Raw genomic sequence first — 17,720 nt, 5'->3', positions numbered from 1 at the left:
TCACAGTGGAATGCCACAGCTTCTTTAACTTCATTCCCTGTAATATATTTCTCCTAGAAGTAAACACTAAGGGAACTGATGATTTGAAAACTTCAATGTGGTAGCATGATAAAAAGGCTCTTTGTAGCATTTTATAAATAACCATTGTATCGTTCATTTGAGAATTCATTTAAAAAATGAAAATGAGCATACAAATTATTTCAAAGGGTGTATAGTTCCTCTCCACTATATATACAATAAAGACCATAAAAAACTAAAGACCATTCTAAGGTCTATGCATGAAGGATACATAATGACCATTGAAAAGAAAGTTGGGGAGGAAAAAGAAACAAAAGAAAAAAAACCTTTCAGAACTGTTTGGGGCACAAGACACATAAGAAATGTACATATAGAGCTGTTTCAATAGATTGAAAATACATCAGATTTTGAGCACATGTAACTCATATGAGCCTATTCAGAAAATCAGACATGTCCAAGATTCATGTGAGTCACTGTAAATGTACAATAGTCAGTCTGCATATGTGCAATTGGGCTGTATTGAGCCAAGTTAGCTGGGCATGTTTCAGAAGTGATGTGCACATATCCATCAAGTGAAAACTGCACAGCATATCTCTCATAAAATGTGTCAAAACTACCACTACCCCAGCAGAATAAAGGCCCCTAGTAGCAAACAAGTGTGCAGAGGAATGTCATTGGAGGATGACTTGATGAGGGTCTATAGAAATAATTTTATCTGATTATTTGCACTGAAAAAAAAGCTTTCAGAAGGTTGTACTACCTTTGCACTCCTTCCTGCCTACACATACTATTCATACACTGCTCAATAATATGAAAGGCTTCTATGTTTTCTATGCGACAAAAACAGATGCATTCCAGCTACTTAGCAAAAAACAATCCATTAAGAAAAAACTTCTGATTTTATTTTTCACCTTTATAATCCATAAACTGTAATAACTTTTACTGTACTTTTAAAATCCCTGAGCCTCTCAGACTGAGTGAAAAGATACACCAAAGTGTAGAAAGGTTATCTTGGTGATACTGGCTTTAACAAACATTTAATTTAGCAGATTTTTATTATATTATCTGTCATAGGTCAAAAATTTGACTATTATCTTTTAAGGGTTTGAAAAGTCCCACGAGATGTAGAAAGCGTGAACTCAGTATCTTAAGGATTTAAAAACTAATCTATTAAGATTTAATAGGTAAGATTTAAGATGTGAATTCAGAATGTAGACTTAAAATGTGTTAACTGCAAATGTATTGGCATGCAGAAACCCATCAAAGTATAATAATATTCTTCTTGTTACATTAAAATGCACTATTCAGTCAAACACATATATTGGTGAGTATCCCCCTGTGATTATGCACCCATACAAAAATGAACATTAAAAAATATGTTTACACAAGCAGCTGGGAAGCAGAACTGCCAATGAAAATTACTCTGTACATCAACTGGTAAGTACTCTCCTTAAAAAAGGGCTTTCCCAGAAATCTAACTAAAATTGTAACAGACCAGAATTTAAGCAGACCAGAAACAGAATTTAAGCAAAGGTCTGGATCACTTCCTTGATGACTTTGTTAGAGAACAGCTGAGGCCGAAGAGAATGGTGTTGATGCTAAAACTTCTTTTGAATCTTTCGTATTTATAGAAACATATTCATGTGTATTTCTGTATTTGTTAAGGTGAATAAGCATGTTATATTTACATTGTGTGTGCCTTGTAAGAAGATTTACTGCTGATAATACAAATGAATATCTAACTATATAGAATGTCATACTTGTCATTAGTCCTCTTTTTGATGAATGAATGCTAACAGGAAAATCCAATCCTAACTCTGGAATATTTAAATCATTTTCCATTTTTAACTGAGGATTCTTTGAAATTTTATTATTCTCTTCTATAAAATATTAGCCAAAGGTCTAAGACTGATGTTGTCTCTACAGGGGTACATAAAATAAAAAGAAAGACAAACCAAGGGACTTTTTCATATGTGAATTTGATAAAATTATACCTTAATTGCTGCTGTCAAGAAGCAGTTATTGTTGATTACCTGAAAATTACTTGTGGAATTTCCATTAATTTCATAGTTTAAAGCTCTTCTGAAAGAAATACTTTAACTTGTTTTGTGATCATGATGAGTATTTTCTGTTTTGCCATAGAAAACAGCATGCATATTTTCAGCAAGAGAGTGTCCTTCCCATAACATCTCAAATAACATATTCAATTGAAAATGTAAGCATGACATTCAGGCTTTATTTGCTGTTGGTGTCTATCTAAAAAAAAACCAAATTGATGGAGACAGAAAATTCTAATCTGATGCCCTAAGGCCAGATCCAATAAAACACTTAAGCATCAAAATTTGGTGCTAAAGCAACTAACTTTTCAGTGGCTGTCCCCCATAAAGGAATCTTGGGCTGAAGTGAGCTGAGTTTTACACTCCTTTACAGAGTACAGAGTAGGTATTGCTAGGCAGGTATCAATTAGGGGTACTACAAGCAGCCACTGCCTCCAACATGACCCAAAAAAATTGAATGCAGCTACCTGGAGCTAGTAAGTAGACAAACACTGTCAGCAGGACTGAGCTATAAATTACACCTTGCAGACCCAATACAACCTGAGTCCAGGTCATGAGGGTAAAAGGATGATGTTAAAATATACTTCCCTCTTTTACAAAAAGCACAGTGATTAAAGATACTGCTCAGGAAATGTGCTCCACATCTCCAAGTACAGTGTGTTTGACTTCTAAGCCATTGGTTATTTTGAACTCTCTTTTTTTGAAACACTTCAGATCAATGAGCAAAAAGAGGATCAGGATTCAGCAGTCTAGTCTTTTTTGTTCTCCACTAGTTCCTCTTTCCTGTCCTTAACAGATAACATTACTGAAGAGCTGAACGGGTATTCAGCTCCATAAAAACCACTGAAAATCTGCTTCTCAAAGCTTCAGACTGGGAGGTCTGCAGGATGTCTATGTAAGCTGAAAAGGATAAGTGATGATATGTACCTCACCAGAACTGAGGGACTAGAGTCTTTGTGTCACAGAAACTTGGAAAGACTTAAAGTCTTCTCTTAACATAGAAAACTGCATGGATCTTTTCTAATATGAATCCCATACTTCACATAAGCCCTTCTCGTTAAATCTGACTCAATAAAAAACAAATTAACATCATCAAAGAGTCCATAATTATAGATTACAAAATTAGATGCTTGATTTTGGTGTCAAGCACTTGAACTAACATTGTGTACATCAACTTACCTCATACTTCCCAGGACCATTTGCAGTTCTGGAAATGCTGCTGTCTTCTGATAAGCAAAGAAACTTTGGAAATCTAGGGTAATTGATCTCTTGTGGTAGAGATGATAACATATTGAGTGATGTATGGACTGTGAGGCAGAAGTGCTCTGCTGTCCTTCTTTGTCCAGACTAGGAACCTCACTGGATCACAACACAGCCCTAGCAAACCTAAGTATTCCTCTTATGGAACTCAGGGAATGAGTGGAATTTCACATGTGTACACTGGGTCTTGACCCAGCATGAAGCTAGTATGCAGCCAAGCTGCACACCTGGATTAAGCAGCTGGAAAATGTCTCCAGCACCTATGTTTTATATATGGCCATTGACAACAGAAACTCTTCCAGTTTTCCTGCAACAAACAATGATCCAGAGCCTGACGTGAACTTTCTAGTTTTAACAGACAGATCCATAGACAATCATTTGATTGTTGGTGTCATAATAATAACCTGACTCAATGGAAGGTAACGTCACTCAGAACTCCCCATATCAGAACCTGAAAATATATTTTTAATACAGTCTAAAAACAAATAATGATAAAAATCCCAAAACACAAACAAACAAATGAAAACCCAAAACAAACCCAAAACAAACAAAAAACGAAAACAAAAAGAAAAATGAAAAAAAAAACAAAAAAACAACAAACAACCCCCCCCCCAAAAAAAAAAACTACACAAGAGCTTTACTGGTAGCTTGAACCACTAATAAAATAAACTAATTTTTGTCATTAATAGTAATTCTTGCTAGATTTTGAACAGGAATACATGTGATCTTAGAAAGACTTATTCAGTTTGCCAATGCCATTGTACTGTTTCTAAATGTATTACACCATGTTGTGTGAACTGGGTAAATTAGCTCCTTTGTGCTATGTTTCTAACAGGTAAATGGCATTTTTCTCCCATATCCAGCTCATGGATCAGGTCAAACAAATGATTCACCTGTCTGACAGTCAAAATTTGGTATGTTGATCAGTTACCTCTGTTACTACTTTGTTCCCCCTTTGAATTATCTTTTGACTGTAAATAAATTCTCCCTGACCTCAGATAACTTCAGAGATTTTTCATATTTTTATTTTTTTTAGTGGAAGAGGAGACAAAAAGATAAAAGAAAGGGCCTTCTTTACTAGTAAGAATTTTCTAGGTTCTCCCAGGTTTTATTAAAAGACAGTTGCACTTCGTATATCTCTGCCAACAGAAGTCTTAGAAGAAAACACATTCATTTTTAAATGCTTCATACTTATTTAGAACTTTTGACTCATTTAATTTCCTTCCTTCCTTCCTTCCTTCCTTCCTTCCTTCCTTCCTTCCTTCCTTCCTTCCTTCCTTCCTTCCTTCCTTCCTTCCTTCCTTCCTTCCTTCCTTCCTTCCTTCCTCTCCTCTCCTCTCCTCTCCTCTCCTCTCCTCTCCTCTCCTCTCCTCTCCTCTCCTCTCCTCTCCTCTCCTCTCCTCTCCTCTCCTCTCCTCTCCTCTCCTCTCCTCTCCTCTCCTCTCCTCTCCTCTCCTCTCCTCTCCTCTCCTCTCCTCTCCTCTCCTCTCCTCTCCTCTCCTCTCCTCTCTCCTCCTCAGCTGATGAAGCTAATGATGTTTTAACAATAAAAGTGCCACCACCTGCATGTGTGTTAGCATTTTTAAATATGGTCACAGTCTGACTCATTTCCAAGGGTAAAACAGTTTCAAAACCTGACTGCAAGCTCACAGTGATAAAAACTAGATAATTACTATCTCCACAAATATCTGTAAATCAAATCACTTGTTTTAATACAGACTAGATTAGTACTAAAGTTACAAGTTTGATATGAGAGACATGATAAATGTAGTCATGACAGAAAACAATTTTTAATTTAGTAACCCCTATCAATCTAGATAGCCCATGAATATTTACCATTACTTCAGTAGCTGGAATAGAATGGGGGGAAAAGAAAAAAAAAAAAAAGAAAAAAAAAAAAAAAAGGAGGTTTGACCTAAACAGGACTGAGGAAAAAAGAGAATTCTCAGCAGTTTTACTGAGAACAGATCTTGCAAAGACTGGGAAAATACATTTGGGATAGCATAATAAAAAACAAAAACCCTTTTAAAAATTGAATGACATGCAAAAGTACTGCCATTCTTAATATGTACTTCTCTTTGCAGAACTTACCAGTCGGATTACAGTTAAACAAGTAACTTCAAAGGCTGAAATAAAATCATTTATGGAAATTCAAAACAAACCTATTTGATCACATCATACTTCACAGCAGGGATACAATTTGCAGAGGCTGAGTGAGGGCATAGTGTAAGCAAAAACAGGTTGTGTGTGCAATGAACCAAACTAAATGGTTTATATAAAAGAAATGTTGTTTCCATTAATTTTTCTGGTAATCTTATTAAAAACACCACCTGTCCAGAATAGAATTGTCCAGGTTTTAATTCCTTTTCCTATCTCAGTGTTCAAACACAAGAGAGAGGAGGGATCACCTTATAGCTATTAAAATATGCCACAAAATGTCTTATTCTGAAATCTTCAGAGATACACCAGTTTCTCCAGCTCTGTTTCAATGAGTGGTTATTGTACCTTTTTCTCTTGTTGTGCTTAAAGAACTGACTTTTCTGATAAGCTTCAAGAAAATTTTTTTTCAAAGCATGCATTTCTTTTTAAGCCGCTCTTTAAAAAAATGTTTCCAGTCTATAAGACTAAAATTCATATATAATAAGCAAATAAAACATAAAATGCATCTTTCGAAATTCCACCACCACTCCACCAAAATCCCCTGTAAGAGCCCTGAACAGGAACTTGACTTTGAATACCAGCAGAGATGAAATGGTGTCATAATCAGCATAAGTGCATGTGGACTATTCACCTAGATCAAACACTTTGGTCATATACTCAATTAAATTTAAATCCCATTATATAGTGTATACCAGCCTAATTTTATGCAATTCCCTAATTTAATGGCTTGGTATTAGCCTTTTTCGTTTTTGCACACATGGACTAATTTTCATGGTGCTCAGTCCCTCTGGGAAGTAGGTCATTAAAGTCAACTGGACGGAGACAGAAACTTAATACCTAAATAGTGCTGCAGAAGGGTCAGAGTGACAACAATAATGCAAAACAGTTTTTCACTCATGCTGCTTTGCAATATTTATGACATTTCTCCCTCATATATATAGATATATAAAAGTTAATCTTGGAAATGACAAAATAGAACAATAATGACAGTTATCTTCCTGCTACAATTTGATTTGTGAAACTGAAAAAAAAATCAATGAAAGAAAAATCTCAATTAAGAAATTAAAAATCACATTTATATTAATATTTAGCTACCAAGACAACACTTGTTTTACACTGAAGCAGCAGAATTATAAAATTCATGTTACCTTTCTCAATGTGTATTCTTTTTGTCTCATGTCCCACATCATGACCAGCCAGATCACCCTCCTTAGGTCCAGGCAGGACATTAGGTGACAAACCCATCAGCATTTGGTTCATAGAGAGCCCGTTCTGATGGACAGCTGCTAGACAAAAGCACGGGAAGAAAGAAATCAGCTGTCATACTAACAACCCTCTTTTTTACTTATTCTACATAGTCTTCCTCTTAATTATAGAAGAATTCTAACAATCACAAAGTTACCTAATTAGTGCTATCAGGATCCACATAAAGTTTCTTCCTGTTATTTCTAGTTTAAAGCAATCAATTTTAAAAAGAAAGTTCAGTAACTTTGGATAAAGTTGGAGATTTGCAAATATGTTCTTGCTGATTTAACAAGAATTGTTAAATTTTTAGTTCATTGTACAAAAATGCTTGAGCACCAACATTCCCAATATGCAGTCCCTAATAACTTCCTTAAATGAAGCATTGTGGCCTTTCAGGTGATAAACACTGTTTTTCCATACATTCTGTGCAACAGGAAAATTGCTTATTTGCTCATCAGACAGGTAGAAAAGCCCTGTCCAACAGCTTTCAGAGACCTCATGAGTCTCAAGTACACCTCAGAAACTCATATTTCTATGCTTTTATTCTGAAAAAAAATCTTTTCAAGAGGTTTATGCCATTTTTAGTAATTTTTTTTTTAATATGGAACCCATATTCCTGTAGTAGTCATCTTATTCTGGCTGGCACCACAAAAGATGTACTTAAGAATCAGGTGTGATGTTAACAAATCAGATAGGACAGAAAAGACTTATCTTACAAATAAATAAGTTATTGAAGTGATCCACTACTCAAGGAACTCTGTTATGTACACATGGAAGAAAAAAATGTGCAAATGTCCAACTCCTCTCTGTAAACTACAGAGTAAGCAGAACAGTACAATTTCCTTTTTTGTTAAAAAAAAGAGCAATTCCTTAGCAAAAACAATAAATATCTCTCAATTTAGATTTTTGGGGTTTCTGATGCTTTGTTGTTTTGTTTTTTTTTTAAAGAGAACAGTGGACAAGGGCTTCCTCAGTTATAAACAAATATATTATTCAATCAATTAAGAAAAAAATTTAATTCCACATTTGTGAGGGTTTTTTCCAGATCTTCACTTATGAAGTCTGCAGTGGGTTGATCCTGGCTGGACACCATGTGCCCACCAAAGCCACTCCATCACTCCCTCTCCTCAACTGGACAATGGAAAGAAAATATAATGAAAGGCTTGTGTGTCAAGCCTGGGGAAATAGACAGGTCAGAGTATATGGGATGCCAATTTAATCTGCTCTCTGAATTGTCCAAGTGATAAGAAAACAGAATTTTCAGCTTGTCATAGTCAGGCCTCATTTCTTTTCTTTGGTAAGTCATTTTTCATCACACACTAATGAAAGCTCTCTCATCTGAAGGTCAATGAAGAGTCATCTTCCTGATTCTACAGAGAGCCTGAAAAGAAGCAGCCTGAAGGACACGTGTTGCATCTAATCAATATGGCCACCTATTTCATACAGCTATTTCATGGCCTTCTATGTGTGTGCCAAACCCTCCAATTTCACCTACTAACAAATTCTATTGTGAAAAGACAATTTAAACACACAAAAAACCCGCAACAGAGCAGTATTAAAGGGAATGGACAAGTGTAATATGAATGTAAGTATATAGCCATAAAATATTATGCATTTAAAACCTTAATTTTCATTGCTGCACTGGAATATCACAGAATTCAGAATCTTTGCCATGCAATTTACATCCTGTATATGGAACTTTGGTAAGAATGGCATCACTCTGGGACACCACAGTTTAATTTCAATCTGTCCCCTGTGAGCTATAAGGTGATAATATTTATTCTATCACATTTCTCACCATTAAAAAAAAATTGCATTTAAAAATTTATAAAGTATGCACATTTTTAATTTTTTTAACCCAATTCTTCTCTTTACCAAGCAATTCTACCACGTAAAATATTGTTTATGAAGTCAGATTCAATATAGAAATCAAAACCGAGTAACCAGATTAAATAAAATTCAATTTCTTTTAAAAATGTTTACACTATATGTATAGTTCTGAAACTAATCTAGCAAATTGCTCCCTGCCTGCAATTCTGTATTTCATTGCTCATATGTTTATGTTTAATATGACATGATGGCAGTTTATATCAGTACCTGTTAATGTAGCATCAGATATTATGATACTGTAAACTGGGGAAGATAATGTTGGGAGATAGTTATTGCAGCTGAACTTCTGAACAAGAGACATATGAGATCTATTTACAGTGAGGGCATTTTGAGCAGAAAAACAAGCTCCACCTCATCAGTTTTAAAGTGGTGAGAAGGAGAAGAATGGGACCTACGGATTCTGTCTGAAGAGCTCTCGGTCCGCGCAGGAGAACTGGACACGCTGCTGCTTCGATGAGAGGATGGATGGCTGCCAGGTCTTCGGCCCTCTTCAAGAGAAGGAGCAGGAGAAGGGCTGTCTGGAACACGTTCCTAGAGCACACAAAAAGTCATTCCAAAAAATGGCAATGTTAAACCAAGTCCCTGTTTCCAAGCATCACTTCCCTAAACTGAATCTCTCTCCTAAATTACAACCTCCTCATTCCCTGCTGATGTTTCCAGGATTTGCAGAGCATTCTCAAAGGAAACTTGGCAACTTTAGGACACTAGACTTTACATTTCAACGTGCAACATGAATACTGCTCATCCTATTAGGCTTTTAACTGCCTTCTGGACTACTCAAAAAATAAGAGGTTTGTTCACCTTTCTGTTGTTGTTTTGGTTTGGCTTTTTGGTTTGGTTGTTTTGTTTTTCTTGGTTTTTTTGCATTTTGTTTGTTTGGTTGGTTGGTTTGTTTTTGTTACTTGTGTTATCATGCAATTGAATTGGAAGCATACATTTTGGGTTACAGATGCTAGCCTATGTATTTCTGCCAATAAAAAAAACCCCAGGTACTGTTGTTTTATCTCATATTGACTTTTACCTCACATTTTAATTTCAAAGAGGCTTCTTGAGCAATGAGATCTTATGGAACTGTTATGGATCATAAAGGATCTATAACCTCCATTTAGTACCTATACCAGTAACATGACTGATGTAAGTCCAAATGTCTACTTTTACCGTGGAACACAAACTTGGAATTAATCACATGTTCTGGATTAATGTGGCCATATCACTTCAGAATGGGGGAAAACCACCATTAATATTGTTCTATCCAGGGAGAGGCCTGGCAGGGTAGTCAAGAGGAGCTATGATGCACTTCAAGAAGTTCCTTGGTTTTGAAAACCAGAATGTAAGGACCGTGATGGTTTGCATTGCATATCCACTATGTGAGAATTGTTAGTATGTAGCAGACAGATATATCTGTCTATTTACCCAGAACTTTGACACAAACAATAATCAAAGGGAGATGAGTGCAGAATAGTTATTTCTAGAAAATTTACTGTATATCCTTGAACTTTCTTTTTATTGCTGAAAGTTCTCTAGACTCATTACTACAGTATGTGAGAGTTTGGCTGTTTTGGAAAAATAGTGATGAAAATAATTAAATCCTATAGGGGAAATCTATTGGAAGGATTGAAGACATTAAACTAACTTATTTATTTTGTTTGTTTTTCTCCTTTTGATAACTGAAAACCTGACTTAAAATGAAAAAAACCAAACAACGAGCCCAAACCACCAATCAACAAACAACTGCACACATTCAACTCACTAAAAGCTTTTAGTAATGAAATAATACAATTAGTACATGTTTGATAATACAAAAGAAAACTGCATTGGAAATGCATTTTCTTGAAAAAAGCAGTACATTCCTTACACAGAAAAGTTCTTTTTGAGCAGTCATTTTATCATGCACAGTCACTAGATATTTATTTCTCTGAATGCATTCTTAAGAAATTTTGCAACATCCTCAACTACAGTAATCAATAGATTTGCTGAAGGTAAGTTTCATAAAAAAAATCTGCTGAACTTGAGATTCTGACTGCAAAGGGATTCAACGGGCATACTGATGGAGTGGGAGGAGATTTTTTAGAGCAATTTGTAAGACATTTAAGTGGATTCCACTTTAACAGTCTTAGGTTTTTAAGTCAAAAACCTTGATGAGGATAGCTTAACTGCATCCTAGCTCTGGGCTTATTATGACTTTGATTGTGTTTATATGTCCATGAACTGGGTATTCAAGAGGAGGATTATAATGCAGATGTTTTCAGAATGTAGAAGATTTATTTCTTTAGATTTAGGAGGATTTAAGCATGCACAGTGTACAGATTTGATATAAATTAGAACACGGTATATTTAATCATTCATTTAAAATATAATTTCACTGTTTGGCATACAATGTATTGTTCTTAGAAGGGTTTCATTAAAATGAAATCCAGTGAGCACATAAGATTTGAATACAGAGCTGCAGAGTAAATTAATTTATTTAAACAGCTTAATTTGTTTATCCTATTTATTTATGTGTGCTTTTACAGCACGTATTATGAGATGGAGCGAGCAAAAGGAATGCACAGGACAACGAAATATAATTACTGTACAAACAAAACAGATAATGAGTTTTATTCTCATATAATATGACATAGACAAAATCCATGAGAAAACTATATATCTTGGCTTTATCAATTAATTTGTAAAATACCCTTTAATTCCAATAAAACATTGGATTGAACTACACATAAATGCAAAATAAACCAATTTAGTACCTTAACTATTGTTTTATATCCTTGCTTCATAGTTCCACAATCAGCAATCTAGTCTATAGCAAATATTTGTGCTTAAGAAATTCACTGAAATAATAAATGGCAATGCTATTAATAAAAAATTGAAATACTCTGTAGTTCTAAAAAAGTCAAATTAATGGTGCTGGAATATCAATATGTCTTCCTTAACAGAGATTTTGTGTAGAAAAAGATTAACTTGGTTTGTGGCAAAATATTAACTTTAGACACCATTTAAAATTTTTCAAAAAAGGAAATGTTCAAAATTGTGTTCATTAAATAATGCAGATCAGAACTATTTTGTCACTTCTACAGCATGCCGCTTTCATACAAGTTACTCTACATGAAACAGCAAAGAAATAAAACTTACTGACTTACAATCCTGGCAACAGATATCACATAGGATATTGTCCACTGCCCAATATTTTTCCTAAAACTTGCCTGCTCCCAGAGGCAGATATTTCTGGAGAATCTGACCTGGTGTATAGCCATCTCTTGCTATTTTTTCCCTCCATTTTTTGCTTCCCTATTTGTTTCTACAGACAGTCACAGGCAAAAAGTAGTGTGAAAATTTAGGTAAAATGGAAGAATTTAGCATATGGTTGACCAACGTTTCAGGATTTGAAGAGTCTCAGTTAGGTATGAGAAGCTTTACTAAGCAGCGGGCAACAAACTCTTAGGGGCCAAAATGGAAGCATTTCGTATCTTGGTGCTCTTCACAACTTGATCCAAATAATGAATCTTAAGTATTTAAGAATCTGGCATTTACCTCCTCCAAAAATGATCCTACCACAAAGAAATTTTCGCTCTAAGGAACTCTAACACCCTTTCTTGTACTCTTATTCCAGTGACAATTTACACACCCTCAATATCAAGTCCATTTCATAAATAACAGGCTTGTTCCTGTGACACTGAGTATTTTATTTTATGCTGTAAAAAACAAGTAAAAGATTTCAGTATCAGAGATTTTAACACATGAGATTGAGGTTATCTCTGGAATTAATAGCACCCCAGTTTAGTTCCAGAATACTGCATATCATTCACAAAATCACACTGTCTCGGTCTCTTCAAGTAAAACAGGAGAGTTTTTATGTATTTATTAACATTTTTCTAAATTTCTCAAATAGGCAAATACTGCAAAATCTTATTCTGAAAGTTATTTTTAAGTAACATTTTAAAAAATAATCTTTATACATCAGTAATGGTATTTAGAAGACCAGAAATACTTTCTTCCCTATACCACATCTTTTTCCATATAAGAGGTCATGAAGTTAATTATAAATTAATTTCTTTTTTTGCCTATTTGTTGTGACGTCCATGGGTGGTGATATCTTTCTATTCCTTACCATCTTTTTTTTTAAGGGTTATTTTTATGCTTTTATATTGCTATATTACTACATATAATAATAACCTAAATGGTTACATATGTGCTCCCCATTGCAACCAAACTGTTCTAAAATAAACCCTCCAAGTGTATATTTACAAACATGGATTTGTGTAGTTTCATACGACATTCAGTGTTGTTTCTCTTAACAAGAACCTGCATTACCCTCACCTTTTGGGGTGGGCTGTAACAGGGAGTAGTTTATTTTATTTCAAACCATTGTGGGAAGACACCTGTCTTCCAAGCCTTTTTGGTGGTAGAATTATAAAAATCACTTTTAAAAGTGATCAAAACACAGATTTCTTTCTTCAGTTCCTTACTGACTTATTTTGAACTTGTGTGAGATGTATTCCAGGAATAACTTTCTTGTAAAATGTCACATTTAATTTGACATTGCTTTCGCTGAATAAGTGTAACAAATTAGTTACTTAAGTATCTTTTGTATTTTCTGCAAACAGAATATTTTATTTTTACAGTTTAACATTTTCATTCCACTTTAGTCAAAGACACTATGATGCTCTAAATGAACATTTAGACTCAGGAATTGAAAAATTAACTGGCTAATAGTTAATTATTTCCTAACTTCCTCAGTCACTTCTATATGTGTGTTATCAAACTGACTGTTTCCTTATCTGCATAATATCACTGGCTTGCTAAAGATCTTGCTAACTTCACACTGATGCACATGACATCTTTCTCAACTTGTTCTTACAGATCCACTTCTAATTCCAATCAAAATTCAGGAGTTTCAATGTTTCGTATTGTCATTAATGGCACTATTATTTTAAAACTCAGACGTCTTTCTTATGAAGAAAATCCATGATGTTTACATAAGATGTTTTCTCTCTCCGTGAATACCCTGAACTTATTTATCTTTTGGACCAACTGAAGTTAATTTGATTTCCATTATACTTTTCACTTCTGCAATTTTTCATTGTACCTACTTTGCTGTTCCCATCACAAGAATACTGACAACTGAATGCATAAAATGATGAAAGGGATCAACTGACAAGAAGACTGAATTGGCTTGATTTTTAGTGTCCTGCTTTCTACATGTGTTATTACAGCAGAAGCTAACTGACAGGAAGCCAAACAGGAGACTTCCAAGTAATCCTTTAACAGTACTTCCCCAACAGGAGATCTAATCCTTGGAAATCATGAACAGTACATAAAACACAATGACCTAGTCAGGAAGTGGGTGTCAATGGATAGGGCCATTACAGAGATTAAAAACAAGCAAGCAAACAAAGTCAATCCCTATCATGAGAAGAAATAGCTTGGTTTTGCCTTCACAATTAATGTTTCTTCTAACAAACAAAATATCCTTCAAAGGTAGTAAAAAATTCCCATGCAATATGCAAATACATAGACATGCAAGAAACTCCGTTCCAATCAAATTAGTAACTCCTTATTGGTAAGCTGGACACACTTTCTGATTTTTTGAAGTTTTTTTTTTTTTCTCCCCTTCTGAAAATCTAGCCTTACTTGAAAAGTAAGTTTAAGAAGCCTAACTAGGATACACCCCTCAAAGTAAATCCAAATCACACATGTATTATGTCCTAGAAGTCAGCAATATGAATCTCGTCCCTTGTATCTGACCCCATGGTCATTTTGCATCAAGTAGATCTCACACTACACACATAGCTCCCTGTTACACATGAGAACACACACATTTCCAAACAAAGTTTGTACTGCTTTCTATGTGTCACGTGTAGATACCTATTTCACATGCTACAAGTTAATTCATATGAGCTTGTTGTTATTAGCTTCAAACTGCACCTCAGAAACACACATGTTAAAAGAAATAATGATCCCATATTATTATAAAAACCCCCATGATTCCAAGTTACAGCCTACCATATTTAGTTAAGATCCTCTAAGGTCATTATATAAAAAGTGTATTAAAAGTTAAAACAAATAATATTAATCATATAGATAGAACTAATTAATGAGGTGGAACACAGTGTCCTCTAATATAAAGACAGTTAAGCCATAATAAAGAAGGTCAACTATACTTTGACCTAAGATCTACTCATTCGAAATTAAAACAAGAAAAAGAAGTGGGCATATATACAAGTTATTCTAATGTGGAGATTATCTCTACTATGTCCGAGTTCCTACAAATTAGATATCATATTCTCTGCAGCTAGGATAAAATTAAGTGTTATTTGATTTACATTATACTTAAAAATTTATAGGTATATTCCAATTTTCATGTTTGGTTTCTTAACTTGTAAAAGCAGTTGTTTTAAGAGCTGATAGTCCTATTTTTATTCCTCAATGTTTATTGTAGACCAATTACATTTTATTATTTAAATGGTCTAAATCAAATTTCTCCTTACATAAAGAAGGAAACTTGATCCTACATCACGTATCAGACAAAGAGGAAATTAAAGTAGCTTCCCTCTTGCACTTTTACACAATCAAGAAAAGCACTTTAAAGTAATGTTAAAATTTCTATTTTGAATGCACAATGCACTAATGTCTCTAAAAATAGTAGGTTATCTGAAAAGTCAGGTGTTTTTCAGGTTAGGCATACAAAAAGGATTTTTCTGCCAATTTGGAACACAACCAATTTTGTTCTCATTCCCTGTCTGTAAAGGCGTACAGCATATCCAGCTTCACAGGAATGCTGCCACTGCCTGCATAATGCTTTTCCAGTAAGACACAGAAGTGTCCATAGAAAACTTCTGCCTTCAACACAGGATTCAAGATTCAGTAAACTTGCCCTTTTTCCTCTTAAAACCTGTTTCCTTTCAGGTATGCTCTCTGGACTTGCTTACCACCAGTCTGACACGAGACATGAAAATGTACTCTGTTCACCATTCCTGTACAGCAGGGATGTATTTCTTCTCTTTGGCTATTATTTGGACTTTTTGGGAAAAAATCACAGAAACACATGAGTCTGAGTTGGAAGGGACCCAGAAGGACCATCAAGTCCAGGTCTTGAGTGAATGGCCCTTAAGGGGATTGAATCCATGACCTGGGTGTTATTAGCACCAGGCTCTGACCAACTGACCTATCTATCATAGGCAAAAAAAGATAGGAACATTAAATTACATCAATGTGAACACACATACTGCCAATGAAAAATGAAAAAGTGAATGAATTCCAAAATAAAATTTCATGTCAGAATAGTCCTATAAACAGAGTTATTCTAAAAAATAAAACCTGTCAGCAGCTACCTTTATTAAATAAGTTTACAGTAAATTTCTGGTATTGGATCACAGGAATATATCTATTTATATATAGATAGATTCAAAAAAAGGTATAAAATAGTGTCACACAACCAGTGCTGTGATAGATATGAAGGAATTAGCAAAGTTTAGTCTGATATATCCATTATGCAATGGAAAACTACTGCTGTCTCCACTTTTTCATCTGGACATATTGGTTTCTTCTGCTTTATTCTTAATTCTTTCTATAAGTATTAGTCACATATGGATAAATTGCAATTTTTGATTCTGGCATGCTGCTGCTCTGTTCTAACTTTTACAGTGTAATTTCAAGTTGCTATTAATATAAGGTATGTCCTTTATATTTTCATATATCTTTCTGCTGAGTGAAAAAAAAAATTGATGTAGTGAAACTGCTAACAAGCTGAGCCTTTGAAACCATGGGCAGGTGATGAAAGCCACTTCATGTCTAAAGCATCCCCAGGTCACAGCTGTCACACTCACTGCAATTCATTGTTGTCACAATCTGCTGTCCCTGCTTGTTGTTGCTCTCCCCTTATTCATCCAACTCATATATCTAAACATTCCATTACAAAAAGACATCTAATGTTCGTCTCATGTTCGAAAGGGCACAACACTCTTCTGAAATATAATTCTGAAGATTTTAGGGCTCAGAGTTCACTGCCAAATCTAAGGTGTTGCTTTGTAAGGCTTCCCTTGTAATTTTGTCTTTGTCTCATCTCCTGAATGCAGCAGGATAAAATGTTTAGTTAGTACATGATCTCAGCTTTATTCCAACATCTTATCATGAAGAAATGAAATATTGCCCAGTAATAGAAAGGCATTTGAAGCTTTGTGAGTTTAAAGATAACAGCGCTGGCTGTGAAGTCAGTGAATTGGAAGGAAAGGTCAGCAAGTCATCTACTGTGGCACTGTTCACAAAGGCAATCCTTCTATCCAATGAACCTGATTGTTCATAATCTGAAGACTTTGATTTTCTAAGACTTAATTTTGTTCTTTGTTACTTAATTAGATATGGTTACTATTGATTTACTTTTCAGTGTCGAAATTTCTCACAGGCCTTCTAACTTTCAAGAAGACTTTACTCTGGCAAACATGCTGTACTCTAATTTCAAATCTATGCTGTTGTTTCAGGTTACAACTACAAACTCTGAGATGAATGATTTAAAAACTTTTCAATTTGTGGAAACATTGATACTAAGGAGAAAATACTTTAGTAAAATTAGGGTTAAAAAAATGAAGCAAACCATAAAGAAAACAAAACCAAGATGTCTGAAATTAATAGCAATAAAAAATGGAAACTATAATTTTAATAACAAACAGATTCATGTAAGAGAGCAACTGCCTTATTTATCCGTTCCTGTAAAAATAAAGTAAAAGGAGGTTTGACCTTCTCACTTACATTTATTCTTGAAGATATTTATTTTGATTGTAGTATAAGTTGTTATTCATAAGCATTACACTGCCAGCACAAGGTTCAAGAAGTATGGTGATTACAGTTTCCTGCTCAACTACACAGTACATATAATTCAGTGGACACTAAAATCACAGCTTCTGACTATGCCTAGAGAAGAACAGGTAAATTGCCAGTGACATTATGTCCATCCTCATGGGAAGAAAATCACCTAATAATGACCTCATGCTTTTAAGTTGGTGGGGTTTATGTTTCAATCCTGTTAAGTATTAAAAAATAGGAACATAATTACTTAGCTGTGCTACCTCTATCCACATGACCATATCCCTCTGCAACAGA

The 17,720-nt window shown here is 34.6% G+C and overlaps 1 protein-coding gene across 6 annotated transcripts in view; it reads right to left on the bottom strand.

Annotated features, from left to right (window-relative positions):
• Window positions 1–17,720, bottom strand: part of DACH1 (dachshund family transcription factor 1) — a 354,945-nt gene that overhangs the window by 97,206 nt on the left and 240,019 nt on the right. For 3 of the 6 annotated variants that reach the window (XM_064408603.1, XM_064408601.1, XM_064408604.1), the window contains 2 exons: window positions 9,026–9,161; window positions 6,644–6,781 (listed from right to left, as the gene is read on the bottom strand). In XM_064408603.1, coding sequence (XP_064264673.1) covers window positions 6,644–6,781; window positions 9,026–9,161 — 274 coding nt within the window. The remainder of the gene's footprint in view (window positions 1–6,643; window positions 6,782–9,025; window positions 9,162–17,720) is intronic. The other 3 variants (XM_064408602.1, XM_064408606.1, XM_064408605.1) reach the window with 1 other exon arrangement.

This window comes from Passer domesticus, chromosome 2, assembly GCF_036417665.1.
Source record: "Passer domesticus isolate bPasDom1 chromosome 2, bPasDom1.hap1, whole genome shotgun sequence".
NCBI lineage: Eukaryota > Metazoa > Chordata > Aves > Passeriformes > Passeridae > Passer > Passer domesticus.
The sequence above is the reverse complement of the archived record's forward strand: the minus strand, read 5'-3'. Positions and strand labels throughout refer to the sequence as shown.